This window comes from Talpa europaea (genome assembly GCF_964194135.1).
Source record: "Talpa europaea genome assembly, chromosome: 14".
NCBI lineage: Eukaryota > Metazoa > Chordata > Mammalia > Eulipotyphla > Talpidae > Talpa > Talpa europaea.
The window spans coordinates 65017021-65043431 of record NC_140082.1 but is presented as its reverse complement, the minus strand read 5'-3'; the positions used below and the strand labels follow the sequence as shown (position 1 = coordinate 65043431).

The following is a 26411-nucleotide window of genomic DNA, read 5'->3' as shown; positions in this document are numbered from 1 at the left end:
TTATTTCGCTGAGCATGATCCCTTCCAGCGCCATCCATGTTGCTGCAAATTGCATGTGTTTATCTTTTTTGAATGCTGAGTAATATTCCATGGTATATATGTACCACATCTTCTTGATCCAGTCATCTATTTTTGGGCATTTAGGTTGTTTCCAAAGCTTAGCTATTGTAAACAGTGCTGCTATAAACATAGGGGTGCAGATGCTCTTTGGAATTGATGTTTCTGTGTCCTTTGGGTAAAATACCTAGGAGTGGAATTGCTGGATCATATGGAAGCTCTATGTTTAGTAGGTCCAGAAATCTCCACACAGCTCTCCATAGTGGTTGGACCAGTTTGCACTCCCACCAACAGTGCAGAAGAGTTCCTTTTTCTCCACACCCTCGCCAACATTTGTTGTTGCTAGTTTTTTTAATATGTGCCATTCTCACTGGTGTGAGATGGTATCTCATGGTAGTTTTGATTTGCATTTCCCTGATTACAAGTGATGTTGAACATTTTTTCGTATGTCTGTTGGCCATTTGCATTTCCTCTTCAGAGAAGTTTCTTTTTAGCTCTTCTGCCCATTTTTTGACTGGATTATTTTCTTTGTTGTTTCTGAGTCTCATCAGCTCTTTGCAGATTTTTGTGATCAGTCCTTTATCATTAGTGTTGGGTACAAAAATGTTCTCCCAGTTGGTGGGGTTTCTCTTTGTTTTTGTTATTGTCTCTTTTGCTGTGCAGAAGCTCTTTAATTTGATGTAGTCCCAGCTGTTTATCTTTGTCTTCACTATCACTGCTTTGGGTGATATGTCTGTAAAGATGTCTTTGATGTGCAAATCCCGTAGTGTTTTGCCTATATTTCCTTCTATGTATTTTATGGTTTCAGGTCTTATGTCTAGTTCTTTAATCCATTTTGAGTTGATTTTTGTGTATGGTGTGAGGGAGTGGTCAAGCTTCATTCTTTTGCATGTAGCGACCCGGTTTTCCCAGCACCATTTATTGAACAAACTTTCTTTGCTCCAATGCATAGTCTTTGCTCCTTTGTCAAAGATTAGTTGACCATAAATCTGTGGGTTTATTTCTGGATTTTCTATTCGATTCCATTGGTCTGTATGTCTGTTCTTGTTCCAATACCATGCAGTTTTGATGATTATGGCTTTGTAGTATAGTTTGAAGTCTGGGAGTGCGATGCCTCCATTTCCTTCTTTTTTTTTTCAGGAGAGCTTTGGCTATTCGGGGTTTTTGGTGATTCCATATGAATTTCATCAATAATTGTTCTATTTCTGTGAAGAATGCCATTGAGATTTTGATTGGAATAGCATTGAATCTGTATATTGCTTTTGGTAGGATGGCCATTTTAATAATGTTTATTCTTCAAATCCATGAGCAGGGGATGTCTTTCCATTTCTTTGTGTCTTCTTCTATTTCTTTTAACAGTGTTTTATAGTTTTCTTTGTATAGTTCCTTTACCTCTTTTGTTAGATTTATTCCCAAATATTTGATTTTTTTTGTTTCGATAATAAAAGGGATGGTTTTTTTGATTTCTTCTTCTTCAGATTTATTGTTTGTGTATAGGAAGGCTACTGACTTTTGTGTGTTGATTTTGTATCCTGCCACTTTACTGAACTGATTGATGAGTTGAATTAGTTTTTCTGTGGAGATTTTGGGGTTCTCTATGTATATTATCATATCATCTGCAAATAGTGATAGTTTGACTTCTTCTTTTCCTATTTGGATTCCTTGGATGTCTTTCTCTTGTCTTATTGCTCTGGCTAGGACTTCCAGTATTATATTGAAAAGCAGTGGTGAGAGTGGACATCCTTGTCTTGTTCCAGATCTTAATGGAATTGCTTTCAGCTTTTCACCATTGAGAATGATACTGGCTGTTGGCTTGTCATAGATGGCCTTTATGATGTTGAGGTATGTTCCTTGTATCCCAAGAATTTCAAGGGCTTTTATCATGAATGGGTGTTGCACTTTGTCAAAAGCTTTCTCAGCATCTATTGATATTATCATATGTTTTTTATATTTCTTTTTGTTGATGTGTTGGATAACGTTGATTGATTTTCGGATGTTAAACCATCCTTGTGCCCCTGGAATGAATCCTACTTGGTCGTGGTGAATTATCTTATGGATACATTGTTGGATTCTGATAGCTAAAATTTTATTGAGGATTTTTGCATCAGTGTTCATTAGGGAGATTGGCCTATAATTTTCCTTTTTTGTGTTGTCCTTATTTGGTTTTGGTATTAGTGTAATATTGGCTTCATAGAACGTGTTTGGTATTGTCCCTTCCTTCTCAATTTTTTGGAAGAGTTTGTGAAGGATAGGCACTAATTCGTCTCTGAATGTTTGGTAGAATTCATTTGTAAATCCATCAGGTCCTGGGCTTTTGTTTTTGGGGAGGTTTTTGATTACCATTTCAATTTCGCTGCTTGTAATTGGTCTGTTTAGGTTTTCTATTTCTTCTTTATCTAGCTTTGGGTGATTGTAGAGTTGTAGGAATTTGTCCATCTCCTCTAGATTGTTGAACTTGTTTCCATATAACTGTTCATAGTAGTTACTGATTATTCTTTTGATTTCTGCTGTGTCCGTTGTGATTTCTCCTCTTTCATTTATGATCCTGTGTATTTGTGCTTTCTCCCTTTTTTCCTTTGTGAGCCTGGCTAGGGGTTTGTCTATTTTATTTATTTTTTCAAAGAACCAGCTCTTGGTTTCATTGATCTTTTGGATTGTTTTTTTAGTTTCAATTTCATTTATTTCTGCTTTGGTTTTTATTATTTCTTTTCTTCTACTGGTTTTGGGTTTTTTTTTTTTTTTGTTCTTTTTCTAGATCTTTGAGCTTCGAGATTAGGTTGTTTCTTTGAGTTCTTTCTTGTTTTTTGATGTGAGCTTCTATTGCTATATATTTTCCTCTTATTACTGCTTTTGCTGCATCCCATACATTTAGGATATTGGTGTCCTCCTTGTCATTCAATTCAAAGAATTTTTTAATTTCTTCTTTTATCTCCTCGTTAGTCCAGTGGTCTTCCAGTAGTGTGGCTTTTAGTCTCCATGAGGTAGGATAGTTCCTTGCCTTCTTTTTATGATTTATTTCTAGTTTGATGCCTTCGTGGTCAGAAAAGATGGTTGGTATGATTTCAATCTTGGTGTATCTGTTGATGTTTGTCTTGTGCCCCAGTATGTGATCGATCCTGGAGAATGATCCGTGTGCGCTTGAGAAAAATGTGTACTCCGTTTTTTTTTGGGTTTAGTGTTCTATAGATGTCTGTTAAGCCCAAATGCTCTAGGTCCTTATTTAGAGCTTTAGTTTCTTTACTTATTTTTTGTCTTGTTGATCTATCTATTGTTGATAGTGGTGTGTTGAAGTCTCCCACTACGTATGTGTTTTCTCTGATGTCTGTTTTCAGAGAGGACAACAGTTGTCTGATATATTTTGGTGCTCTTTCGTTTGGTGAGTATATGTTAATGAGTGTTATTTCTTCTTGAAGTATTGTCCCCTTAATCATAATGTAGTGACCATTGGGATCTCTTTTTATTTTTTTGAGTTTGAAGTCTGTTTTATCTGATATAAGTATAGCTGTTCCTGCTTTCTTTTTTGGCCCATTTGCTTGTAGGATTGTTTTCCATCCTTTGACTTTGAGCCTATTTTTATCTTTTGTAGCTAAATGTGTTTCCTGGAGACAGCAAAAGGTTGGGTTTTGTTTCTTAATCCAGGCTGCAACTCTGTGTCTTTTTATTGAAGAGTTTAGTCCATTTACATTTAGAGTTAATATTGATATGTTAGCATCTGTATTTGCCATTATGTTTGACTTTCCTTTGATTTTATTTATTTATTCTTTTAATAACTTTTTTTTTTTTTTTGGTCTTCTTTCATTGTTATTCGTCCCTCTGAGGTTCTGGCTTTAGGATTCCTTGTAGTATTTTTTGGAGTGGGGGTTTAGTCTTAATGAAATTCCGGAGTTTCTCTTTGTCTGGGAAGGTCCATATTCTTTCTTCATGGAGGAAAGAGAGCTTTGCGGGATAGAGTATTCTTGGTTGGCATCTGTTTTCTTGGAGTCTGTTGACTATGTCCCTCCACTCTCTCCTTGCCCGTAGTGTTTCTTCAGAGAAGTCTGATGTCATCCTGATTGTTTTTCCTTTGAATGTTATCTGTTTCTTCCCTCTTGTCAGCTTCATTATTTTTTCCTTGTCCTGGATTCTTGGGAGCTTTACTATTATGTGTCTTGCTGTGTTTTTACTTTCGTCGTGGAAGTTTGGTGTTCTTCTTGCTTCTTGTATATCAATTTTCAGCTCCTTCTTCGCATTTGGGAAGTTCTCTTCAATTATATCCATGAATATTTTCTCTGTTCCTACATCTCTCTCCTCTCCTTCTGGAATTCCTATAACTCTTATATTTCCTTTCCTCATGGAGTCAGATAGTTCCCGAAGTCTTTCTTCATTCCTTTTCCTTCGTACTTCTCTTTCCTTTTCTGTTTTGGTTCTTTTTATTTCTGTGTCTTCAAGAGTACTTATTCGTTCTTCCATTTCATCTATTCTGCTTTCATTGCTTTTCCCAGAGTTCTTTAGTTCCTCCATTAATTCTTTGATCTCCTGCATTTCTTTTACTTCCCTCTTTAGGGACTCAATTTCCTTCTTCTGATCTATCACTTTTTTAATCATGGCAATTTTAAATTCTCTTTCTGGAAGGCTCAGAAGTTCTTCCAAGTTGCTGTCCGGGGAGTGGTTTTCTTTTTGTGGTGTGCTTCTTTCCTGAGGAGTTGTTAGGTTGCGTGTGGTTCTTCTACTCCCTACTGTCTGTTTTCTAATTTGTCATATGCGTTGGGACACTGTGTTGCTCGGACTGACTGGCATCTTGGGTGAACTTCTCCGCTCCCCTCTGGCTCTTCCAGGAGCCATCTCTGTCTCCTGGGGGAGCTTTCTGCTGGTTTTAGGCAGTTTTTACTGAAGAGATGTCCCTGTTCTAAAATGGCGAATCGGGATGCAGTCCCTGCGCCTCCGGTTTCAGGCACACTCTTCTGCGCACCCGGTCTGTCCCGGACGTGGGTGCCTGCTCCCTCTGTGGGCTCAGGCTGCTGGTCGGAAGGGGCCTGGCGTGGGCTAACTTCCCGGCTGGCCACTGGGTCCTCCAGAAGCCTTCTGCCCTTTTCAAGCAGTCTTAAGAAATTTCCTGTTCTATGGGGTGTTAGTGACTTTTTTTTTCCTGGACACGAGGTGGCGCCAGAGATCTCTCCTATTGTCCTTGGGGGGCTGTTTTTCGCCTCCCCCCACCCCGTGGGACAGGGAACAGAGCGGGAATGGTAGGGTACACCTCAACAGCTTTGGGGTGCTGTGTCTGCCTTGTGCCCCACTGTCGTGGAGAACCCACGCCCCGAATTTTCGTGCCCCGGGTCTCAGTTCAAAGCCCTCAGTTCCAGGACGCGGGCTGTAGCCCAGTTCAGTGGCGCGGGAATGGCGCCTTTTGCACCCCGCTCCCGTGCCTGGGCGCCTGGTTCCTGCTCACTCAGTGAGGGACCTTCACCTCAGTGAGGACCTCCACGCGTCTCGCCACAAGCCTAGGTCGCAGGCGCGGGGACCTGGGCAGCCGCGATCCAGGTCTGCACTTGCTTTTCAAGCGCGCCCAGCGCGCCGCTTTTCCGCGCCAGCTTACCAGCAGCCCGGGCTGTGTGCGCGTCTCCCGGGGTCTTTGTTCTTCTCTAATGGCGCCCGGAGCCGTTCGCTCACCGCCGCGGCGAATCCTGCAGGGTTCGCCTCAGCTCCCGTTCACGGGGTGTGGTGGCTGCAATAGTTCCTTTGCACTCACAGTCCCGCTTGCTGCGTCGTTTGTTCTTGTTGGCCGTTTTGGTTTGTTGTTTCCCTCCTCTCTGTGGGCGGGGGAGGGGAGCAGGGTTCTATGCTTCCCTCCCTTCTAGTCCTCTTTTATGGCCACTTTCTTCTTCGGGTAGTTTGCTGGAGTCATCCGTTTATCTTACGTGTCCCAGTTCTCACTGGGACCTGCCGCTTTTCCTCCCTATTAACTTTTTTTAATGGGAGATCTTACTCGCAGCGTCTCCTCGCGCCATGTTGCTCCGCCCCCCCATTTTGAGTTATTCTTATGTTTCATAATAACTTATAAGATTCCATTACATTTGGCTTTCTAGGATATTGTCATATATTTTGAAATTATTTTATCCTAGTTTTGGTTCTTATGATTTTGGTTCTTATGATACTGATTGATAACAGAGGTCCTTACTATTATAAGTGAATTTATTGACTCTTTTCCTTATGGGTTTATGCCTTTTTAAATCTATTTAAGAAATCTTTATCTCCATAGTCACCAAAAAACTCATATATTTTCAAATATATATTAATATATGCTATATGCTATATATTTTATATCATGTGTTTTATATAATTTTATATAATTTTATAAATTATATAAATTTTATAAAATTATACAAAACATATATGATATAAAATATCCATATATTTATAAAGTTATAATACACTTTATAAAATAAATTTATAAATATATAATAAATATATATTTATAAGTTCTATATAGTTTTACTTCTACAATTAAGTCTTTAATCTACCTGGAATTAGCTTTTGTACATACTTGAAGATAGGATTCCAATTGAATGTTTTGCATGAATGATTCATTTTCTCAGATCCATTTATTGAATAATCTATTTTCTATAATGTCTGCTCTGTTGTAAGTCAATTTTTCATGTATGTATGAGTCTCTTTCTAGACTGGGTATTCTATTTCATTTATCTGTTTATACATGAACTAATACTACATTACTTTTATTACTATAACTTTATTTTTAAAATCTAAGAAGTGGTAGTACAACTACCAAGTATCTCCTGTCATATTTCAGAAGTTTCTTAACTATCTCACTCTTTTTTTTTTTCCCTGTAAATTTTTGGAATTGGCTGGTCAAATTATACAAAATCCCTACTTGAGATTTTTTGAATTTGTCTAAATATTTTAATCAATTTAAGAAATCATTCAACTCAAGAACAATATATAATCCTTCATTTATTTTGATCTTTTTACATATCTGCCAATAAAATTTCATAATTTTTCCATGCAGGGGCCAGGACATAGTTGTTAAAGTTATACCTAGCTACTTATATTGTTACTATTGCAAATAGTCAAATTTTAAAAACTATTATTATCTAACCCGTTCTCTTTTTGTATAGAATACAGTTTACTTATAGATGTTGATTTTTGTGTTCAGTAATCTTTGCTAACTTCCTGTATTCTGATTACTTATTTATATATTCTCTTAGAATTTTTAAAAATCATATCACCTGAAAAATAATGATGGTTTCATTTATTCCTTCCCAATATGTATCTTTTTTTTTTTAAGATTTATTTATTTATTTATTTATACAAGCACTGGGTACAGTCAGGAGTGCAGGAGGGTGAGAGAATTCACCAGAGCCAGAGCAGGGAACAAAACAGGCAGACTGATGAAATACACTGCTGAGGGGAGCAGCGGGAGCAGCAGGAGAGGTCTGTGCTCCATGTGGGACCCTTGCTGGTGGCCGGGGATGGAACCGGCGCTGCAGAGGCTTCGGGCAGCTTTGCAGCACGGCGCTCAACTGCTGTGCCACTAGGGGAGGCCCCCAATATGTATGTCTTTTGTGGCTTTTATTCTTACTACATGACTCCAACATCAAATACATTATTTCCTGAAAGGGTGATATCAAACCTCCTTGTTTACTCCTTATCTCAAAAGAGAGGCTGTAACCATTTCGCTATTGCTTAATATTTGTTAACAGGTCACTGTTAACTATTAAGGAAGTTCCCTTTTCACTCCAAATTCACTGGAAATTTTTCTTATGTTGAAATTCATTCAATGTTGAAATTCATTCAATGTTTTTTTCTGCTTTCATTCAGAAGTTCACATTATTTTTCTCCTTTTCTATGTTAATCTGTTTAATAATAGTTAATATTTCCACATCAATCTAATCTTGTATGTCCAAAATAAACATACTTGGTCTTGATGAATTATCTTTCATTTACATTGATGGTTTGGTTTGCTCTGTCTGTGCGTGTGTGTGTGTGTGTGTGTGTGTGTGTGTGTGTTCATGAGTAAGAATGGCCTGAAGCTTACTCCCCTTATACTACTTTTTTCTACTTTTGATATCAAGACTGGGTTAGACACAGCACTTAAGTTAGGAGTATTATTTTTTTTTTTATTTTCAGAGAGATTTATGTAAGTTTGGAAAGATATGTCCCATGACTGTTTGATGAAAACCTGTATAGAAATCTAGTTCTATCTGGATTTGTTTGGAGGAAGAAGGGAAAAGATTCCCTAACTATTGATTGGACTTTTTTAATGGTTATAGTACTATTTTAGAGTTCTAATTATTATGAAATCCATTTTTGGAAGTAGATTTTTTCCCAAAGAATTTACCTATGTCTTTAATATCAATTTTAATGTCATAAAATTCTCTTTCATTTGCTTAATCTCTAAGATAATTATACTTAGGCCTCTCTTTTAACATTTCTGGTTTTTTGTGTGTGTGTGTGTGTGTGTGTGTGTGTGTCTTCTGTTTCCTTGCTCTTCTTCCTAGAGCAATTTCTATTTTACTAGTCTTTTAAGAGAACTACTTTTTGACTTTGTTGGGTGGGGTTTCCTATGTTTTTCTATTTTACCTCAACTCATATACTCCAGTATTTCCTCTTTTGAGTTTTTTTAATAAAACTTATTAAACTTATTTAGCCCATTAACTTGAGGCATTCGTTTTTCTAATAGATGTGATAAGGAAGGCAATACATTTTTTTTTAAATTTATTTTATTTATACAAGAGCTGGGGTACAGGCCAGATGTGCAGGAGGGTGAGAGGATTCACCAGAGACAGAGCAGGAAACAGAACAGGTAGACTGATGAAATACACTGCTGAGGGGAGCAGTGGGGGAGACAGGAGAGGTCTGCTCGCCATGTGGGTTGCTCCGAGGCTGGCAGGGATCCAACCCGCAATGCAGAGGCTGCGGACTGCTTCACAGCACTGCACTCAACCGCCTGTGCCACCAGGAAGTCCCCAAGGCATACATTTCTTCTAAGTACCTTTCTCTACTGCTGCATTCAACAAGTATTAGAAATATCTCATAATTGTAATTTTTTGCTATTTCTCAGAAATAATTTTCTAATAATATGCTATAATTTGTTTGATCAATGAGTTATTTAAAAATGCATTTTCCAATTTAAAAACATATTAGTCTTTCAAATTATTCTTTTGTTATTGAATTCTAGTCTAATTATTTGTAATCAGAAAAGTATTGGAGTCGAATTTTTGGCTTGGCATGTAATCAAATTTTATAAATATCCCCTGTGTAGCTAAAGAAATATATTTCCTATTGTTGGTGAAGTGTTCTATTCTTGTCCAGTAGAACTTGTCTAGTAAATTGTTAACTGAACTGTTCAAATCTTCTGCGTACTTATTGGTTTCATCAGCCTGATTTATTGACTAAGGAGATTTGTGCGAAAAGTTCCCACTATGATGGTAGATATGTCATTTTTCCTTGTTAGGTACCTAGATTTTTGTTTTATATTTTCAGATATTGTTTTAGGTGCATATAACTCAGAATTATTAAACTTTTTTGAAAATGAACCATTATATGTAGTAATTTTATTTCTCACTTGCAATGCTTTTTTTGATCCTTTGTGGGGTTTTTTCTTATATCAATATATTTATTTATTTATTTATTTATTTATTTTTAAAGATTTATTTATTTATTTATACAAGCACTGGATACAGTCAGAAGCACGGGAGGGTGAGAGAATTCACCAGAGCCAGAGCAGGGAGCAGAGCAGGCAGAAGGACCGAAGTACACTGCTGAGGGGAGCGGTGGGCTGCAGGAGAGGTCTGCGTGCCATGTGGGACCCTCCTCCAGTGGCCGGGAGCAGCCGGGGATCGAACTGGTGCTGCAGAGGCTGCGGGCAGCTTCTCAACACAGCACTCAACCGCTGCACCACCAAGGAGGCCCATATTCATTTATTTTTATCTATCCTTTGATATTCAATTTTTATGTATTTATAGGTGTTTCATATGTAAATAGTATAAAATTGGATTTGCTTTGTATTCTTTTTTTAGATATAATTGATGTATATATTTCAAAATGACCACTACAATAACTTTAGTTAATATTCATCACTATAGATAGTTACAGATGAAAACTTTTAAGATTTACTCATTTTGGCATTATTAATTATGGCCCCCATGTTGTATATTATATCCCCATGACTTACTTTATAGTTGGGAGTTTGTACATTTAAACCCCTCTACCATACCTGTTCAACATTCCCTCCCACACACCTGCATGCTTTTCCTATCTCTGATAATCATTTGTCTGTTCTCAGTATCCATGAGCTTTGTATTTGTTTTTTTTTTTCCCCTTGAAGATTCCATAGATACATGAGATCTTACAGACTGTGTCTTTGTCTTTTTCACTTATTTCACCTAGCCTAATCCCCTCAAGTTCCATTGATGTTGCAAATTGAAAGATTTTTTTCTTATGGTTCAATGATACTCCATTGTGTTATGTATATATGTATGTGTGTGTATATACATGTACACATATATGTGTGTGTATATACCACGTATATCACAACTTCTTTACCCATTCATCCATTTTGAATGTTTAGTTTTCTGCCATATCTTGGCTATTGTAAATAATGCTTAATGCTTCATTGAACGTAGAGGTACTTATATGTTATCTAGATGCTTATTTTGTTTCTTTGAATAAATACCCAGAAGTGGAATTTTTGGATCATATCATAGTTCTATTTTTAATTTTTTTAGAATACTCCATAGTGTTCTTGCAGTGACTACACCAATTTACACTCCCACCAATAGTAGGGTTCATTTTCTCCACATCCACTCCAACACTTGCTGTTACTTGTGTTTTAGATTATAATCATTCTCCTAGATGTTAGGTGATATCCCATTGTAGTCTTGATTTATTTTTACCCGGTAGTGAGTGACATTAAACAACTTTTTATGTACCAGTATCTTTGTGTCTGCTTTGGAAAAATGTCTGTTCAGATCTTCTGCCAGTGTTTTTATTGAATTGTGTGTTTTTTTGGCTATTGAATTGTATGTTTTTCATATATTTTTAGATATTAATCCTTTAGCAGATATGACTAACAAATATTTTTCCCAATCATTATATTGCCTTTTCATATTGTTGATTTTTCTTCTACTATGCAGAAACTTTTTAGTTTGATGTTGTCCCATTTATTTTTTTTTTGCATTTATTGGCTTTACTTTTGATATCAAAATAAGAAATCACCACCAGGACCAATGTCAAGGAGCTTACCTACTAGGAGTTTTATGGTTTGAGGTCTCACATTTTTCCTTTTGATCCATTTAGAATTAATTTTTTTGTGTGGTGTAGGATAGTGGTTCAATTTCATTCTTTTGCATGTGGCTATACAATTTTCCAAACATCATTTATTAAAGAGCCTGTCCTTTCCCTTTTGTGTATTCTTGGCTCCTTTGTCATAATCAAGTGGCCATACATGTGTAGGTTTATTTCTGGTCTCTCTATTCTGCCCCACTGATCTATGTACTCTTTTGTATTTGGCTTCTTATCCACAATATAAAATTCTTGAAACAAATCTATATTGTTCTGTATTTTGATAGTTTCTTCCTTTTTATTAAGTAATTATATAATTATATAATCATTCTATAATTATACCTCAATTTGTTCATCTATTCTCTTTTTTGTACATTTGGGATTTGGGGCATTTATGAATAAAGCTACTATGTACCTTTTTATTATACAAAAGTGTTTTTGCAGACATTTTAATTTCCTTTTCTCATGAGGTTAAATTGTTCCCTTTTTTAAGTAAGCTAAGCTTGGAGTGTAACAACTATTCATTGTTGAGAATCAACATGTATATTTACTATATTAACTTCACCATTAAAAGTCCAAATCTCTTCTTTGCCATACCATCGTTCCCTTTTTACTGATTTACCCACCCTCTTCTAGTAAAACTTTATCTGTTATATATACTATGTATACCATCTAAGAGTGGAATCATATGATGTTTCTCTTTGTATGGCATATTTCACTAAGCATAATTCCTTTAGGTGCCTCCATGTTGCAAATGGCAGGGTTTTATTAATTTTTATAGTGGAACAGTATTCCATTTGGTATGTATACCTTTTTTCTTTATCCATTCTTCAATCAGTGGGTACTTAGATTGCCTCCAGTTTTTGGCTATTGTAAATAATGCTACAATAAACATGGGAAGGGATGAATATATCTCTTTGAATTAGTGTTTTTGTATTGGGGGGTAAATATCTAGAAGTGGGATAACTGAATCATATGTTTTTTCTATTATTTTTTTTTGAGGAAACTCCATACTGTTTTCCATAATGCCTGTACCAATTTAGCTTCCCACCAATACTATACAAGGGTTCCTTCCCTTCTATCCCTTCTACCCACATCCTCTCCAACACTTGTTTCTTATCTTTTGGATAACAGCATTCTCACAGGTCTAAGGTGATAGCTAATAGTTTTGATTTGCATTTATCTAATAAGAAGATATGATGAACATCTTTTCAAGTGCCTACCACCCAGCTACATGTCTTCTTTGGAGAAGTGTTTATTCACCTCCTCTCTGCATTTTTAAATGAGATTGTTTTATTATGAGTTCTTTGTGTAATTTGGTTATTAAACCATGTTGAATATATGCTGTGCAAATCTCTTCTCCCCTTCAGTAGGATATTTGTTCATTTGGATGCAGGTTTCTTTCAGTCACAGAAGATCTTTAGTTTGATGTAGTCCCATTTGTTTTTTTATTTTTGTTTCCCTTGCCATTGGAGTCAATCCACAAATGTATTTTTAAGGCTGAGGTCACCGACTATATCACCAATGTTTTCTTATATATTTTGCAGTTTTAAATTTTATATTCAAGTCTTTAACCCATTGGAAGTAATTTTTATGTATGGTGTTATATAGTGGTCTATATTAATTAATATTAATGGTCTAAAGATTAATTCCTTTTTTTTTTAAAGATTTATTTTTATTTATACAAGTACTGGGTACAGTCAGAAGCACGGGAGGGTGACAGAATTCACCAGAGCCAAAGCAGGAAACAAAACAGGCAGACTGACAAAGTACACTGCTGTGGGGAGCAGCGGGCAGCAGGAGAGATCTGTGCGCCATGTGGGACTCTTGCCTGGGGGCCAGGGATCGAATAGGTGCTATAGAGGCAGCAGGCAGCTTAGCAACCCAGCGCTCAAGCGCTGCTCCACCAGGGAAGCCCCATTCATTCTTTTGCATGTGTCTGTCCAGTTTTTCTAGTAGCATTTATTGAAGAAATTTTCCTTTGTTCCAGGATAAGCTCTTGGGTCCTTTTTCATAAATTGTCCATATGTGTGTGGTTTTACTTCTGGGTTCTCAATTTTTTCCATTGATCTGTGTGTCAGTTTTAATTACAATCATTTAATAGTATAGTTAGAAGTTGGGGAGCATGATACCGCCATTTTTGCTCCTTTTTTCTCAAGAGTGTTTTTGCTATTTGAATCTTTTGCTGTTCCAAATAAATTTCATCATTTCTTTGTTTTATTTCTGTGAAGAATCACATTGCAGTTTTGGTAGGGCTTGCATTGAATCTGTGCGTTTATTTATGTAATATAGCCATTTTAACAATTCTTTAGTTCTCACGATCTGTGACCGTGAGATGGATACCTTTCCCTATCTTTGTGTTTTCTATTTCTTTCAACAACATCATCCTATTTTCAGTATAGAGGTCTTTCACTTCTGTCATTAAATTTATTCTTAATGATTTAAATCTTTTTGATATGGTTGTAAACTGGATTGTTTTCCTGATTTCACTTTCAGCTAGTTCATTATTTGCATATAGCAATGCAACAGATTTTTGCATATTAATTTTGTATCGTGCCAACCTGTTTTTGTTATTTCTAATACATTTTTATTTTTATTTTTTTTAACTTTTTTAAATTTATTTATACAAGCACTGGGTACAGTCAGAAGCGTGGGAGGGTGAGAGAATTCACCAGAGACAGAGCGGGGAACAGAACAGGCAGACTGACGAAGAAACACACTGCTGAGGGGAGCAGCGAGCGGCAGGAGAGGTCTGCGTGCCATTCGGGACCCTCGCCAGGCGGCCAGGGATTGAACCGGCAATGCAGAGGCTGCGGGCAACTTCGCAACCCAGCGCTCAAGCGCTGCGCCACTGGGGAGGCCCCTCTAATGCATTTTTACTGGAGTATTTGGGATTTTCTATGTGTGTTATTATGTCATCTGTAAATAGCAATAGTTTTACTATAAATTATATACCGTATAATGTTTTATGTTGAATGATCATGTCAGAATTTTAAGGAGGATTGATCATGCAACAGTGGGTCTGTGAACTTTCGGTATTGTTAAAGTATGTATCACCAAGCCCCTAAGACTTTTGTGGTGACACACAGAATCAATAAGTGTATGTAGATGTAGACATTTGGATGTTTTCTTATATTCAGCTTTTACTTGCTTATGTATTTATAATAGATTACTTTTACAGGATAATGAAAGAATAAGAAGCATATATATTGACAACAATATTCAAACTAATATTTAGCATGCTGTATATTAAATATTGTTACTTGTTTTTCCCAACAGATACTTCCCTGACAATAAAACTCAGGTAAACATTTTTAAAAGCAACTATAAACCAGGGACATACTACAGTGGGGAGAAAAGGGGTTAGGATCAAAACGAGGGTGGTGGGAGTTGTATGGGGATTATAACCAAGATGAAAATGCATATATTGTGCAAAAATGAAAAATGATGTAAGAAATATATAAAAATTAAAAAAAGTTCTATGTATCCTGTTCTATGTTGCTACTATATCATACCCCTCTTGTCATCCATAATTACCAGAAGAGGAATTTTCCCAAACTAATTTTTCAACAAAATTTGCTTATAGTAGAAGTACCCAAGGTGTGATCCACAAGACCTTTTTCAGGAGGTCCATGAGATCTATCCTTTTCCAAGCTCATATCTGTGTGAGGTTGACATTTTCCCATATGTTTTCACTAAAACAATGTATAACAATAACTTGAATATAGAAGCAGAGATGCAATCCAGCTTTCTTCTATTAAACAAGATATTAAAGAGATTTCTTAACAATAATGTACAAGTCATTCTTCTAATTTTTTTTGTTTTAGAAAATAGTCATTTTTCCATAAAATAATGTTAAATATGTCAATATGCATGTATTTATCACAGTTTTTAAAAATAATAAATATATCTAAATGCTTTGTTTTAATTTGCTGCATAGTAAATATTGATAGATCTAACATACATGAAACAAAAGCTCCATGGGATTCTAAACAATTTTTAAGGCTGCAAGGGGCCTTGATCATCAAAGGTTTTAAAACTATACATGAGAAAACAGTTAATAGTATGATAGAGAGCTATATTTGAAATTTTAAAAATTAAAATGTGATTGTTTAAAAATTAAATCTATGGATATGTTAGTTTTTTTAAACAGTGATTTATTGAAAAGATAACAGTAAAAAAATAATAAAACTTTAAGTTGGATTAAGTAGTTTAATGAGCTAATATATACTACTCCTACCTCACATCAAATTGATATAGAATTATTTTTAAAGACTGTAAACATACAATAAAGTAAAAATGATTCCTTATCAGGCAGTAAGGAATTTTAATATAAAACAAAGGAAAAGTTCTAACAATAGAATATATATTACCCAAAAAATGCAAAATAACATCCATCCAATTCAAAACACATCAGATGCCTTAAGAAAATATGTGGTATGATTCTAGGACAGACCTTTATGTTAACATAGGTGCAAGGGTATGTATAGAATTTAAAAGGAAATAAAAGAATTTTCTCACTCTCAGAAATGATTAAGGAAATCAAAGTTAGTGTTGTAAGATTCAATTCTCAACTAAGGTTTTAGAACAGAATATAAGTCTTAGTAGATAACAAGGAGTGTTGTTTTAATGTATATGTGGGGATAGATACCAAAGCCTCCAAATTGTGTGGGGAGTGAGGAGCTGAAATGGAACTCCCTATGTAAAGCTAGTAATTATAAGGGAGTGTAAAATAGAGACTAGTAAAGCTACACTCACTGGCTAAGAGTAATTCGCAAAAAACCAAAAGATACATCTTTTAGGAGCCATAGATATTTACCTCTATGAAGTTTCAGATGTTTTCCTAGTTTATAGCTCACGAGATCAGAGAAATAGAGGCAAGTAATAAACAGAAATGCAAACAGTAAAACTCATGGAGCCTAGACAGAGGCAATTAGAAAACCTGTCTTAATAATTAAGAGTGGGCCTCCCCTGGTGGCACAGCAGTTGCGAAGCTGCCCACAGCCTCTGCAGTGCCGGTTCTATCCCCCACCGCCGGCGAGGGTCCCACATGGCACACAGACCTCTCCTGCCACACCCACTGCTCCTCTCAGCAGTGTATTTCCATGGTCTGTCTGTTTTGCTCCCCACTCTGGCTCTGGTGAATTCTCTCACCCTTCCGCGCATCTGACTGTACCCAGTGCGTATAAATAAATAAATAAATCTTTAAAAAAAATTAAGAGTGTACATTATTCTCAGAGAGAACAAATCATCTGATATAACCTCAAAATAAAAAGTATAAAACACAAAGAATCAAATTGCCTGGAATAGACGCACATATGAAAATGGAGAAAGTTCATGCTATTCAAAACTAGAGAATAATCTCAAAGATTATTAAATCCGTATTTGTAATAGAGATAAAAGAAGCAATAGAAACAAAAAGGTGGGGATTATTTTTAATGTTAGGGCATTCAGAATATTAAAAAGTATCCTATTAAAATATCTTGAAATGAAAGAGTAGTCACCTAAAAATGCAAATTCAGTAACAAGTTAAACAGAAAAGTAGATGCAGTTGAGAAAATTGTGTAACTAGTGATTTGAAATGGTAGTTATGCAGAGCACAAGTTGGGCAGCACATAAGAAATGAAAACTGAGACACCTTCCAACCTTCATTGCAAGAAACCAGCTAGCACTGCCCAGAACAGCAGAGGTCTCAGAAACTTCCAAGAGACCCAGCCTGCTCCAGTGATCCATATCTGGGAGGGAGCCAGAGTCCTCAGAGACCTCATCTAGAAGAGAACCTGCCAGTCACCACCCAGAGGTCTAGCAGAGGAGATCCTTCTAGCCCCAAGCCAGACAGATAACAACTATCCAGACTGGCAGAAGTCCTGTGACCTACTAGAGGTCACCACCAATGCCTGCTTCCTATCATTAGTTACAGATGATATGAAAGTATACATAGCGAACTCCAAAGCTTCCACTGAAAAACTAAAAACTAGTAAAGTAGAAGGTTACAAAATCAATACACAAAAATCAGTAACCTTCATATATGCAAACAATCAGTCTGAAGAGGAAGAAAATAAGACAACCATCCCTTTTACAATTGTACCAGTAAAATTAAATACCTAGGATTAATACAAACAAGGAGATAAAATACTTATACAAGGAAAATTACAAAACACTGTTAAAAGAAATAATCTGTTTTATAAACATTTTTTTTAATGTTAAAATACCCAAAGAAATGGAAAGACATTCTCTGCTCATGAATTAGAAGAATTATCAAAATTAGCCATTCTAGCCAAAACAATTTACAGTTTTAATGCAATTCCAATAAAAATCTCAATGGCATTCATCAAAGAAATGGGAGCAATATTGTTGAAATTCCTGTGGCCTCTATCTCTCTCACTCTCTCTCTCTCTCTCTCTCTCTCTCTCTCACACACACACACACACACACAAAACTTGAATAACCAAAATTCTGATGACTAAAAAGAGAACGTAAAGATTATGCTCCCAGACTTCAAGCTATACTACAAAGCCATAATAATAAAAACAGCATGGTATTGGAATAAAAACACATACAAACCAATGGAATTTAATTGAAAGCCCAGAATAAAACCACACTATATGATCAACTAATCTATGACAAAGGATCAAAGAATATACACTGGAGCAACGAAAGTCACTTCAATAAATGGTTTTGGGAAAACTGGACTGCAACCCTACAAAAGAATGAAACTAGATTACTATCTCAGAATACACACAAAAATCAAGGGAGGAAGAAAGAGAAGGATAAAAGGAAGATGGAAAAAAGTAACTATAGATCAATATATTTATATATGTAAGCATAGAATTTCTACATAAAATATTAGCAAAATGGAATCCAGTAATGTTTATTACTTGCCTCTAGTTCTCTGATCTCCTGAGCTATTAAACTAGGAAAACACCAGAAACTTTTAGAGGTCTGAAACTTCAGAGGCCTGAAACTTCAGTGCTATCTATGGCTCCTAAAAGATGTATCTTGTTTTTTTTGCGAATTACTCTTAGCCAGTGAGTGTAGCTTTACTAGTCTTTATTTTACATCCTTTTTATAATTACAGTCATTCCTAATAAAAATACTGAGAAGTACAGAAGTTTCTCCCATTTTACAAATTGGTGGATGAAAAAGCTGAGAAGCTTCCTTCTAAGAAGAAACCTGAGGCCAAGAACACTGATACTTGTGACAAAGTGTCAAAACTAAAGAAAGAAAAGACCCACAATAGCTTAAACCCTGTCCTAGGAAGAGAACTCGAAGATATTCCCAATCTGTTATGTATTTCAGAAAGCCCAGGTACAAGAGGAAGTATTCGACAACGAAATTCAGGGTTGAAGAGAAAAAGGAGGGTCTTTCTATTGTCGTGAAACCAGTTGGTGATAACAAGGATGGTGGCACCTGAGTGTTTTAACTTCATAAAATGTGCCTTGAAAACTATTATGCCGTAGCAAAACAAACAAACAAACAAAAAAAGAGAAAACCTTCAGTCACTGTGTGATAAAAGTGAATTAGCATCACTCCTGAAACCATTCTAATCAACCTTATTTGGGCCACAGATGCAAGAGACTGATTTTTCTGAGGCTTCTAAGAAGTGGCTTACTACTTGTGACTAGACCTCTGTCCCTCAATCAAGTTCCTCTGCATATAACACACCAGAAACTTATCAGCACCACCTCCACCAAACTTGGTATCAGCAATATGAAAATCTCCCACCAAAAAATCTCACTGATACATTCTTCAAGATGAAACTGGGTAAGTCCGGGCACCAAGAAGGTAAGATCTTCTCCAAAAAAGAGTAATACAAGATTACAGAGAATCACAAGGTTGATCAGAGAGCTGTGGTCCCTCAAATTCTGCCAAGTTTCAAAGCTATTTTTCAGTACCAAGGTTACCTCTGCAATGTATTTGCTCTTAAACAGAACATCATCACAAATTGGTATCCTAAATTTCTTGCAAAGATCTAATTAATTGATCCATTAAAAAACAAATAAAAAAGTGAAAGAAGGAAACCACTTAATTCTAATGAAAAAATATTTACTTCACAAATAACAAACAATGATTATTATAAATTATTAAATGCTTTCAATTTAATTAAATTGGGAACTGGCCAATATGTTCACTGTCAGCATTAAGCATTCTTATTACACACTAAGCATTCTTATTTATCCATGTATTGAACATAATAGGGTAAGTAATAATAAATGTATGGTATTATAAACCTATAAGAGTAGTAAAGACTGTAAAATATTTAAGAATAAATTTAATAAGACACAGAAACTATGTGAAAAAACACTTAAAACATATCAAATGACTTAAAAAAAAATCTAATTTGTGAAGACCTAGCCTCATATAAATTCTAAATTGCTGTTAAAAACTCAAGCATTTCTGGTTGGACTCCAAACACAGTCTGATTTTTAATTGAAAGACAAATCCCATATGATTTCACTCATATGCTGTACATAGAGAAATGAAACAAAAAGAATGAACTGAATAAAACAAAAAAACAAAAATAAACTTTTATATGAAAGATGAAATTAGTGGTTGTCAGAATGGAATGGAGGAAGGAGTTGGGTAAATCATATGCAGGTCATATGGTGAGGAATTGGATTTTAGTGGTGAAATGAATGTGTGTGTATATATAAACATATATAAACTTGTATTGATGCACACCTGAAACTTATATAATGTTATAATACATGCTACTTCATTAAAAATAATTAAAATGTCTTAATATTTATGTGGAATAATACAACTTAATGTTACCCCCCTGCAGGAAAATGAAATTGAAATTATCTTACACCATATTAAAGATAAATCCAACTGCCATATAAGATGTGAATATAAAAACAAAAATTGGGGGTAGGGGAAGGAGAATCTTGAATCTGTGCCATATAGAATTAAGGGATCTTATTCTAGATCAGAAACAGAATTAATAACTAGTGTGAAAATGAAAAACTTTTTTTTAAAGTTCTTTTTGTTTTTATTTTTTTTTGTATATTACATTCTTTTTTTTTAAAAAGATTTATTTATTTATTCATACAAGCACTGTGTACAGACAGAAGCGCGCGAGGGTGAGAGAATTCACCAGAGCCAGAGCGGGGAGCAGAGCAGGCAGAAGGACCGAAGTACACTGCTGAGGGGAGCAGCGGGCGGCAGGAGAGGTCTGCGCGCCATGTGGGATCCTCCTTTGGTGGCCGGGGAGCAGCCGGGGATCGAACCGGCGCTGCAGAGGCCGCGGGCAGCTTCGCAACCCAGCGCTCTACCGCTGCGCCAGCGGGGAGGCCCGAAAAACTTTTATAGTACAAAATTACCATAAATCAGTTTAGACAACAGTCATGAAAAGTTTTACAGCATAGATGGCACCAATAAGCTGATTTCAAAGAGATGGTTGTGTATAAATTGGGGCAACTATTTTTTTAAAGATTTATTTATGCATACAAGAGCTGGGGTACAGGCCAGAGATGCAGGGGGGTGAGAGGATTCACCAGAGACAGAGTGGGGAACAGAACAGGCAGATTGACTGAAGTACACTGCTGAGGGGAGCAGCGGGTGAGTCAGGAGGGGTCTGCTGCACCATGTGGGTTTCTCTCTTTGGCTGGCCAGGGATCGAACTCATGCTGCAGAGGCTGCGATTGCTTCATAGTGTGGTGCTTAACCCTTTGTGCCATCAGGGAGACCCCTGGGGCAACTATTTTAAGAAGAGATTCTGCATTATCTTACACATATATACAAACCAGTATTTCTATTCCTGGGTAAATTACTCAAAACTCTTTGCATTCATGCATCAAGGGACCTTTTTTTTTTTTTTTTATGTTCATAGCAGAACTTCTTATACAATCCAACTCTCCCAAACAAAGAGCACTCACCTGTCAATTAGCAGGACAATTGTGGTATATTTTCAGGATGGAATTTTATTTTATTTAATTTTTTAAGATTTATTTATGCATCCAAGAACTGGGGTGTAAGCCAGAGGTGCAGGGTGGGAGTAGTGGGAGGTTTCACCAGAAAGAGTGGGGAGCAGAACAGGCAGATCTACTGAAACATACTGCTGAAGGGAGCAGGGGCAAGACAGGAAAGGTCAGCTGCACCATGTAAAAATGAATGAACTTGGTTATGGGTAATGACATGAATGAATTCTAGTTACATAATGTTGAAAGAAACAAAGCATGTGCTAGGGAACTCTGTGGGATGATCAAGTTAAAAAATAGTTCCAAACTAAACACTATATTAATAAACAATTAAAACAAAATTAAGGAAGTATGTAAATGTGAGCAGAAACAAAAGAACCAGAAATAAAGGAATACAAAGATAAATGGAAGATATTTCTAATGTCCTACCTCTTGAGTGGTGGTTTCCTGGTTTTCATTTCATTAATTTTAAAATTTAAGTAATTCCATAAAAGAGAGTCATGACAATAGTGTGTCTTGAATCAAGGTTTGGGAATATTCTGACTCTGTGTCTCTGTACCAGAAGTCCAAACAAAACAAAGATCTCTTACAAATGGTAAGAAAATGATAAGTACCAATAGAAGGATATAAAGAGCAATATATACTTGAACAAATCTAACAAACATGAAAAGACGTTGAAATTTACTTAATCTCAAGAAAATTCATATTTTACTATAAAATATCACATTGACCTACTGGTAAAATTTACATCAGAGAAAATAACTATAAAGAGGGCAAAAGGAGACAACTCAAACTTTATTGGTGAAAAATGTGAAGTTAGAATATTATCACATTTTTGTAGAATAATTTGGAAACACCTATTAAGATATATATATATATATATCAATATATATCTTGTATATACATAATACATACATTTATATTTGGATATATGGGTCAACAATACTACTCATGGGAATCTACCCTACAGAAATAAAACTTGTGGTATATAAGGATAAATATTTTGCAACAGCCTAATAGTGATAAAAATCAGAGCCTAACTAAAGCCACGGTAAACCTCTATCCTTTGAGAAATTGACCTGTTAATTATAGTGAAACTATACCACAGAATATTAGAATATATATTTAAGGTTGTATGACTTGATTTTATTTTATAATTGGTGGTTAAATATATGTACACATTATACATAAATATATGTAACATTTTCTTTATCCATTCATTAGTTGGGTTAATTATATCTTAAGTATTGTGACTAATGTTTCATGAATATGAGTGCAAATGTCTCAAAAGAATCAAATTGCCACCTGGGATAAAAAACTCCAAGCTAGGAAAGACAAGAATCAAGATGGTGTCAGAGGAAGTTCCTTGTTTCACTCCCAAAAGTTTCTTCTCAATTAACTATTTAGGCACTATACCCAGTGAGTTTTGAGGCTTGGGAGGAAACTGAAACACCTCATAGACATCAAAGACCAAAACAGACAATGCCAAAATAGACACAGGAGGAGATTTATGCTTCATTACGCAAGAGGGAGATGGAGAACAATGCCAGAGGCTGGGGAATGGATGCTGCCATACAAACTGCAGCTGCTAACAACTCTGGGGAGTGCAAAGCTGAAATATGGGGCAAGCACACACCCTTGACCCAGGGGAAACATGTGCAGAGGACCAAGGGAACTCCCAGGAAGCTAGGTCCCCAGTGAAAGGAACAAGGACAGAGTGTTGGGCTGTGCTCCCAGTCACCCACCCCTCAGGAATAGTACTGAATTGGGAAGTGCACTGACCATGAGCACATGGTGAAGACTCAGGTCTGGAATCTCAGAAAGGAGGGATATTGAGGGCACCACAAACAGGAAACAAATCCCCCCCCCCCCCAAGAGCATTCACACAAGCATCTGGATTCCTCCAACCCACCCTCTAACTCAGCAAGATCAGGTCTCAACCTAGAGAAGGTGAGAAAGATCAAAAAGATAAAGTTCATAGCACCACATGCTAGCAAAGTAGTAGTCCAAATCTCTTAAATTATTGCCACAGGTAGTTTTAAAAATAATAGGCAAGGCCTCCCTGGTGGTGCAAAGTAGTTAAGCACAGCACTGTGACGCTACGGGCAGCCTCTGCAGCACAAGTTAGATCCCTGGCCAGCCAGAGAGCTACCCACATGGCACAGCAGACCTCTCCTGTCTCGCCCACTGCTCCCCTCAGCAGTGTATTTCAGTCAGTCTGCCTGTACTGTCTCTGGTGAAACCTCTCACAACCCACCCCCGCAACCCTGGCCTGTACTCCAGTTCTTTTATGCATAAATAAATAAATCTTTAAAAAATAATCATAGGCAACTCTAAAGCAGAAAACTGGGAAGACAAAATAACTCACAGCAACTTGAGATCTCAAGCATCACAAAGAGAGAAAAACTCGCCCGAATCCAATCACAAAGGAAGATTTTTATCTTCCTATCAGAGAGTTTAAAGGATTATGATAGGAAGAAATGCAGAAAAACTGATCAAAGAGAGATAAGAAGAGTCAGAAAAATGAATGAATGACCTGAAAAATAAAACTAATGAACAAAAATTAGAAATTAAAGCTTGTAAACAAGAAAATAACATGTAAAAAACTCACTAGGTGAGACAAAGTTTTTAGAGAGTTATGGAAGCAGAATAGACCAACTAGAGGATTGAGACAGGGACCTCAAAGATAATGCACAAAGGACCCAGATGAAAGAAGAGAGTAAAATGAAAGGGGGGGGGAATGAAGAAACACTTTGAGATCTGGCTGACTCCCTTACAGAAGGCAACATAAGAAAAATAGGTATCCCAAAGGGGAAGAGAAGGGATGTATCATACAGCTTATTCAAACAAATAAGGCCAGATGTCACAAACCCACAGCTAACATCATACTCAAAGGTGATATACTGAAAGCTTTTCCTTTTAAGATCAGGTACAAGACGAGAATATTCACTTTCACCGCTACTTTTCATTATAGCATTGGAAGCCCTTGCTGGAGAAACTAAGCAAAAGAAAGCTATAAAACTTACCCAAATTAGGGCTTCCCTGGTGGCACAGGTGGTTGAGCACCAGACTGTGACACTGTCCGCAGCCTCTGCAGCACAGGTTCTATCCCCGCCAGCCCGGCCAGCAAGAATCCCACAGAGTGCAGCAGACCTCTCCTGTCTCACCCGCTGCTCCCCTCAGCAGTGTATTTCGTCAATCTGCCTGTTCTGTGCCCCACTCTGTCTCTGGTGAATCCTCTCACCCTCCTGCACACCTGGCCTGTACCCTGGTTCTTGTATAAATAAATAAATCTTTAAAAAAAAGACAGCATTTATTTTTTTAAAAAACCCAAATTAGGAAGAAGCAAAACATTATCTATTTGCAAATGAGTTAACATACATAGAAAACTCTAAAGAATAGATGAAAATCTGTAGAAACAAATCAGTACAGTAGACCATAAAGTCAATATGCAAAAATTGATTGCATACCTATATACAAACAATGAAGTAGAAGAGAAGGAAATAAAGCTATTCTAGTTTACTATTGCATCAAAAAAAATTAAATATCTAGCAGTAAGCTAAACAAAGGAGGTAGTACCAGAACAATGAAAACTTTAAGACATTATTAAAATAGAGGAACACACACTTGGAAAGAGGTTCCACGATCATGGATTGAAAGAATCAACATTTTTATGATGGTCATCTAGCCATCCATAGCAATGCCAATTTTAGAAAACTTCAAAATAAAATGATATATGTACAAAATTGTTCATTATAGTATTGGTTATAGTGACAAGGGACTGGAAACACAGTAGGATTAGCAGTAGGTTACTGGCTAAATCATGTTTCCTCCATCATTTAGAATATGCAACCAAAAAATTAAAGAGTATGTAAAGACTTCTGAGACACACAGTTCAAAAACTGTGTTTAGCACGCTAGCATTTATATAAAAGGAAATGATCTTTATTGGTTATATACAAAAATATAAATAAGAACTTACAAATAGGCATTACTTGTGGAGATGCAGGAAATTAATGAGAACTAGACGATGTACTAGTGATGATGTGTGAAGGGAAGGGGAGTTGCCGTGTCTATTTATGAGTATATAGAAAGATATATAAACATGCATATAAAGTTTTAACTAGTTACTTTAGGAGTATAGCTCTTCTTTCATAGTCTTTAAATTACTTGTTAAAAACAACACATATTGCTTCATTTTTAAAAATGAGACAATAAAATAAAACATTTTTATTGATATATTTTGCCACAAATTTAAGGGAAATTTGCCAAAATGTAAAGTATAAACATTTTGTTTTGTAGATGATCACTATATGGATATATGATCCAGAAAATGCAGCCCCAGATGAATTGCAGTGGATTGCAGATAAACCTTCAGTGGTGGGTGAAAACATCATTATTATAACAGATAAAATATGGTCCTTGTCTTTTTTTCCAGTTGTGCATTTTTCACCAAATCACCCCCATTGGATTAGTAAAATTTATTTTAGCCATAATAGTGATTTTTGAATTTGGCTTGGTGTCAATGACTTAAAATCTTTCCCTCGAATTCTTACTGAGATTCTCTGTATTTTCCATGAACTTCATTATTCATGAATGGGCTGACCATTAATATATTCGAAAGATGCTCCCTAAACTAGATACTTGAAGATACCTCCCAAAATATGTCCAGTGCCTTATTGAAATTTTTACCACTTAGAGGCTAATGAATTTCCTAACAGTTCAACACAATGAAAAAATAAATCCTGTCTTTTAATTCTTGAACATTTACCTCTTTCAAAACTTAAATTCTGTTTTCTATTACATTTAAAATGTATTGAAAAAAATATAAAATAGGCAGTTAGCTGACTATTAGTTTATCATGAGACTGTCTACATCTAATGTATCAATTAGTAAGTTTTTTTTGTTTTGTGTTATCATGACTCTTGGTAATCAAATTCACAGAGATGAACTAATAAATCAGAATGATAACCAATCAATTAATCATTTTATTTGGCAATCAACTTTAGAGGGAATAAAGTAAATTAATGGTAGTTAAACACAGTAAGGATTACTGTTACTTGTTTTAAATCAATTTAGGTGAACATATGCACATTCTAACATCATTTAGTCCATTATGTTTTCTTTTCAATCTCCAGGTTTATATATAGCTATATCA

General features: G+C 36.0%; 1 protein-coding gene across 1 annotated transcript in view; it reads left to right on the top strand.

Moving 5' to 3' along the window:
- CATSPERE (catsper channel auxiliary subunit epsilon) overlaps nucleotides 1-26411 on the top strand; it is a gene marked incomplete at both ends in the record, with an annotated part of 196717 nt that overhangs the window by 23868 nt on the left and 146438 nt on the right. The window contains 2 exons of the mRNA XM_084254054.1: nucleotides 18634-18718; nucleotides 25556-25633. Of these exons, the coding sequence (XP_084110180.1) occupies nucleotides 18634-18718; nucleotides 25556-25633 (163 nt within the window). The remainder of the gene's footprint in view (nucleotides 1-18633; nucleotides 18719-25555; nucleotides 25634-26411) is intronic.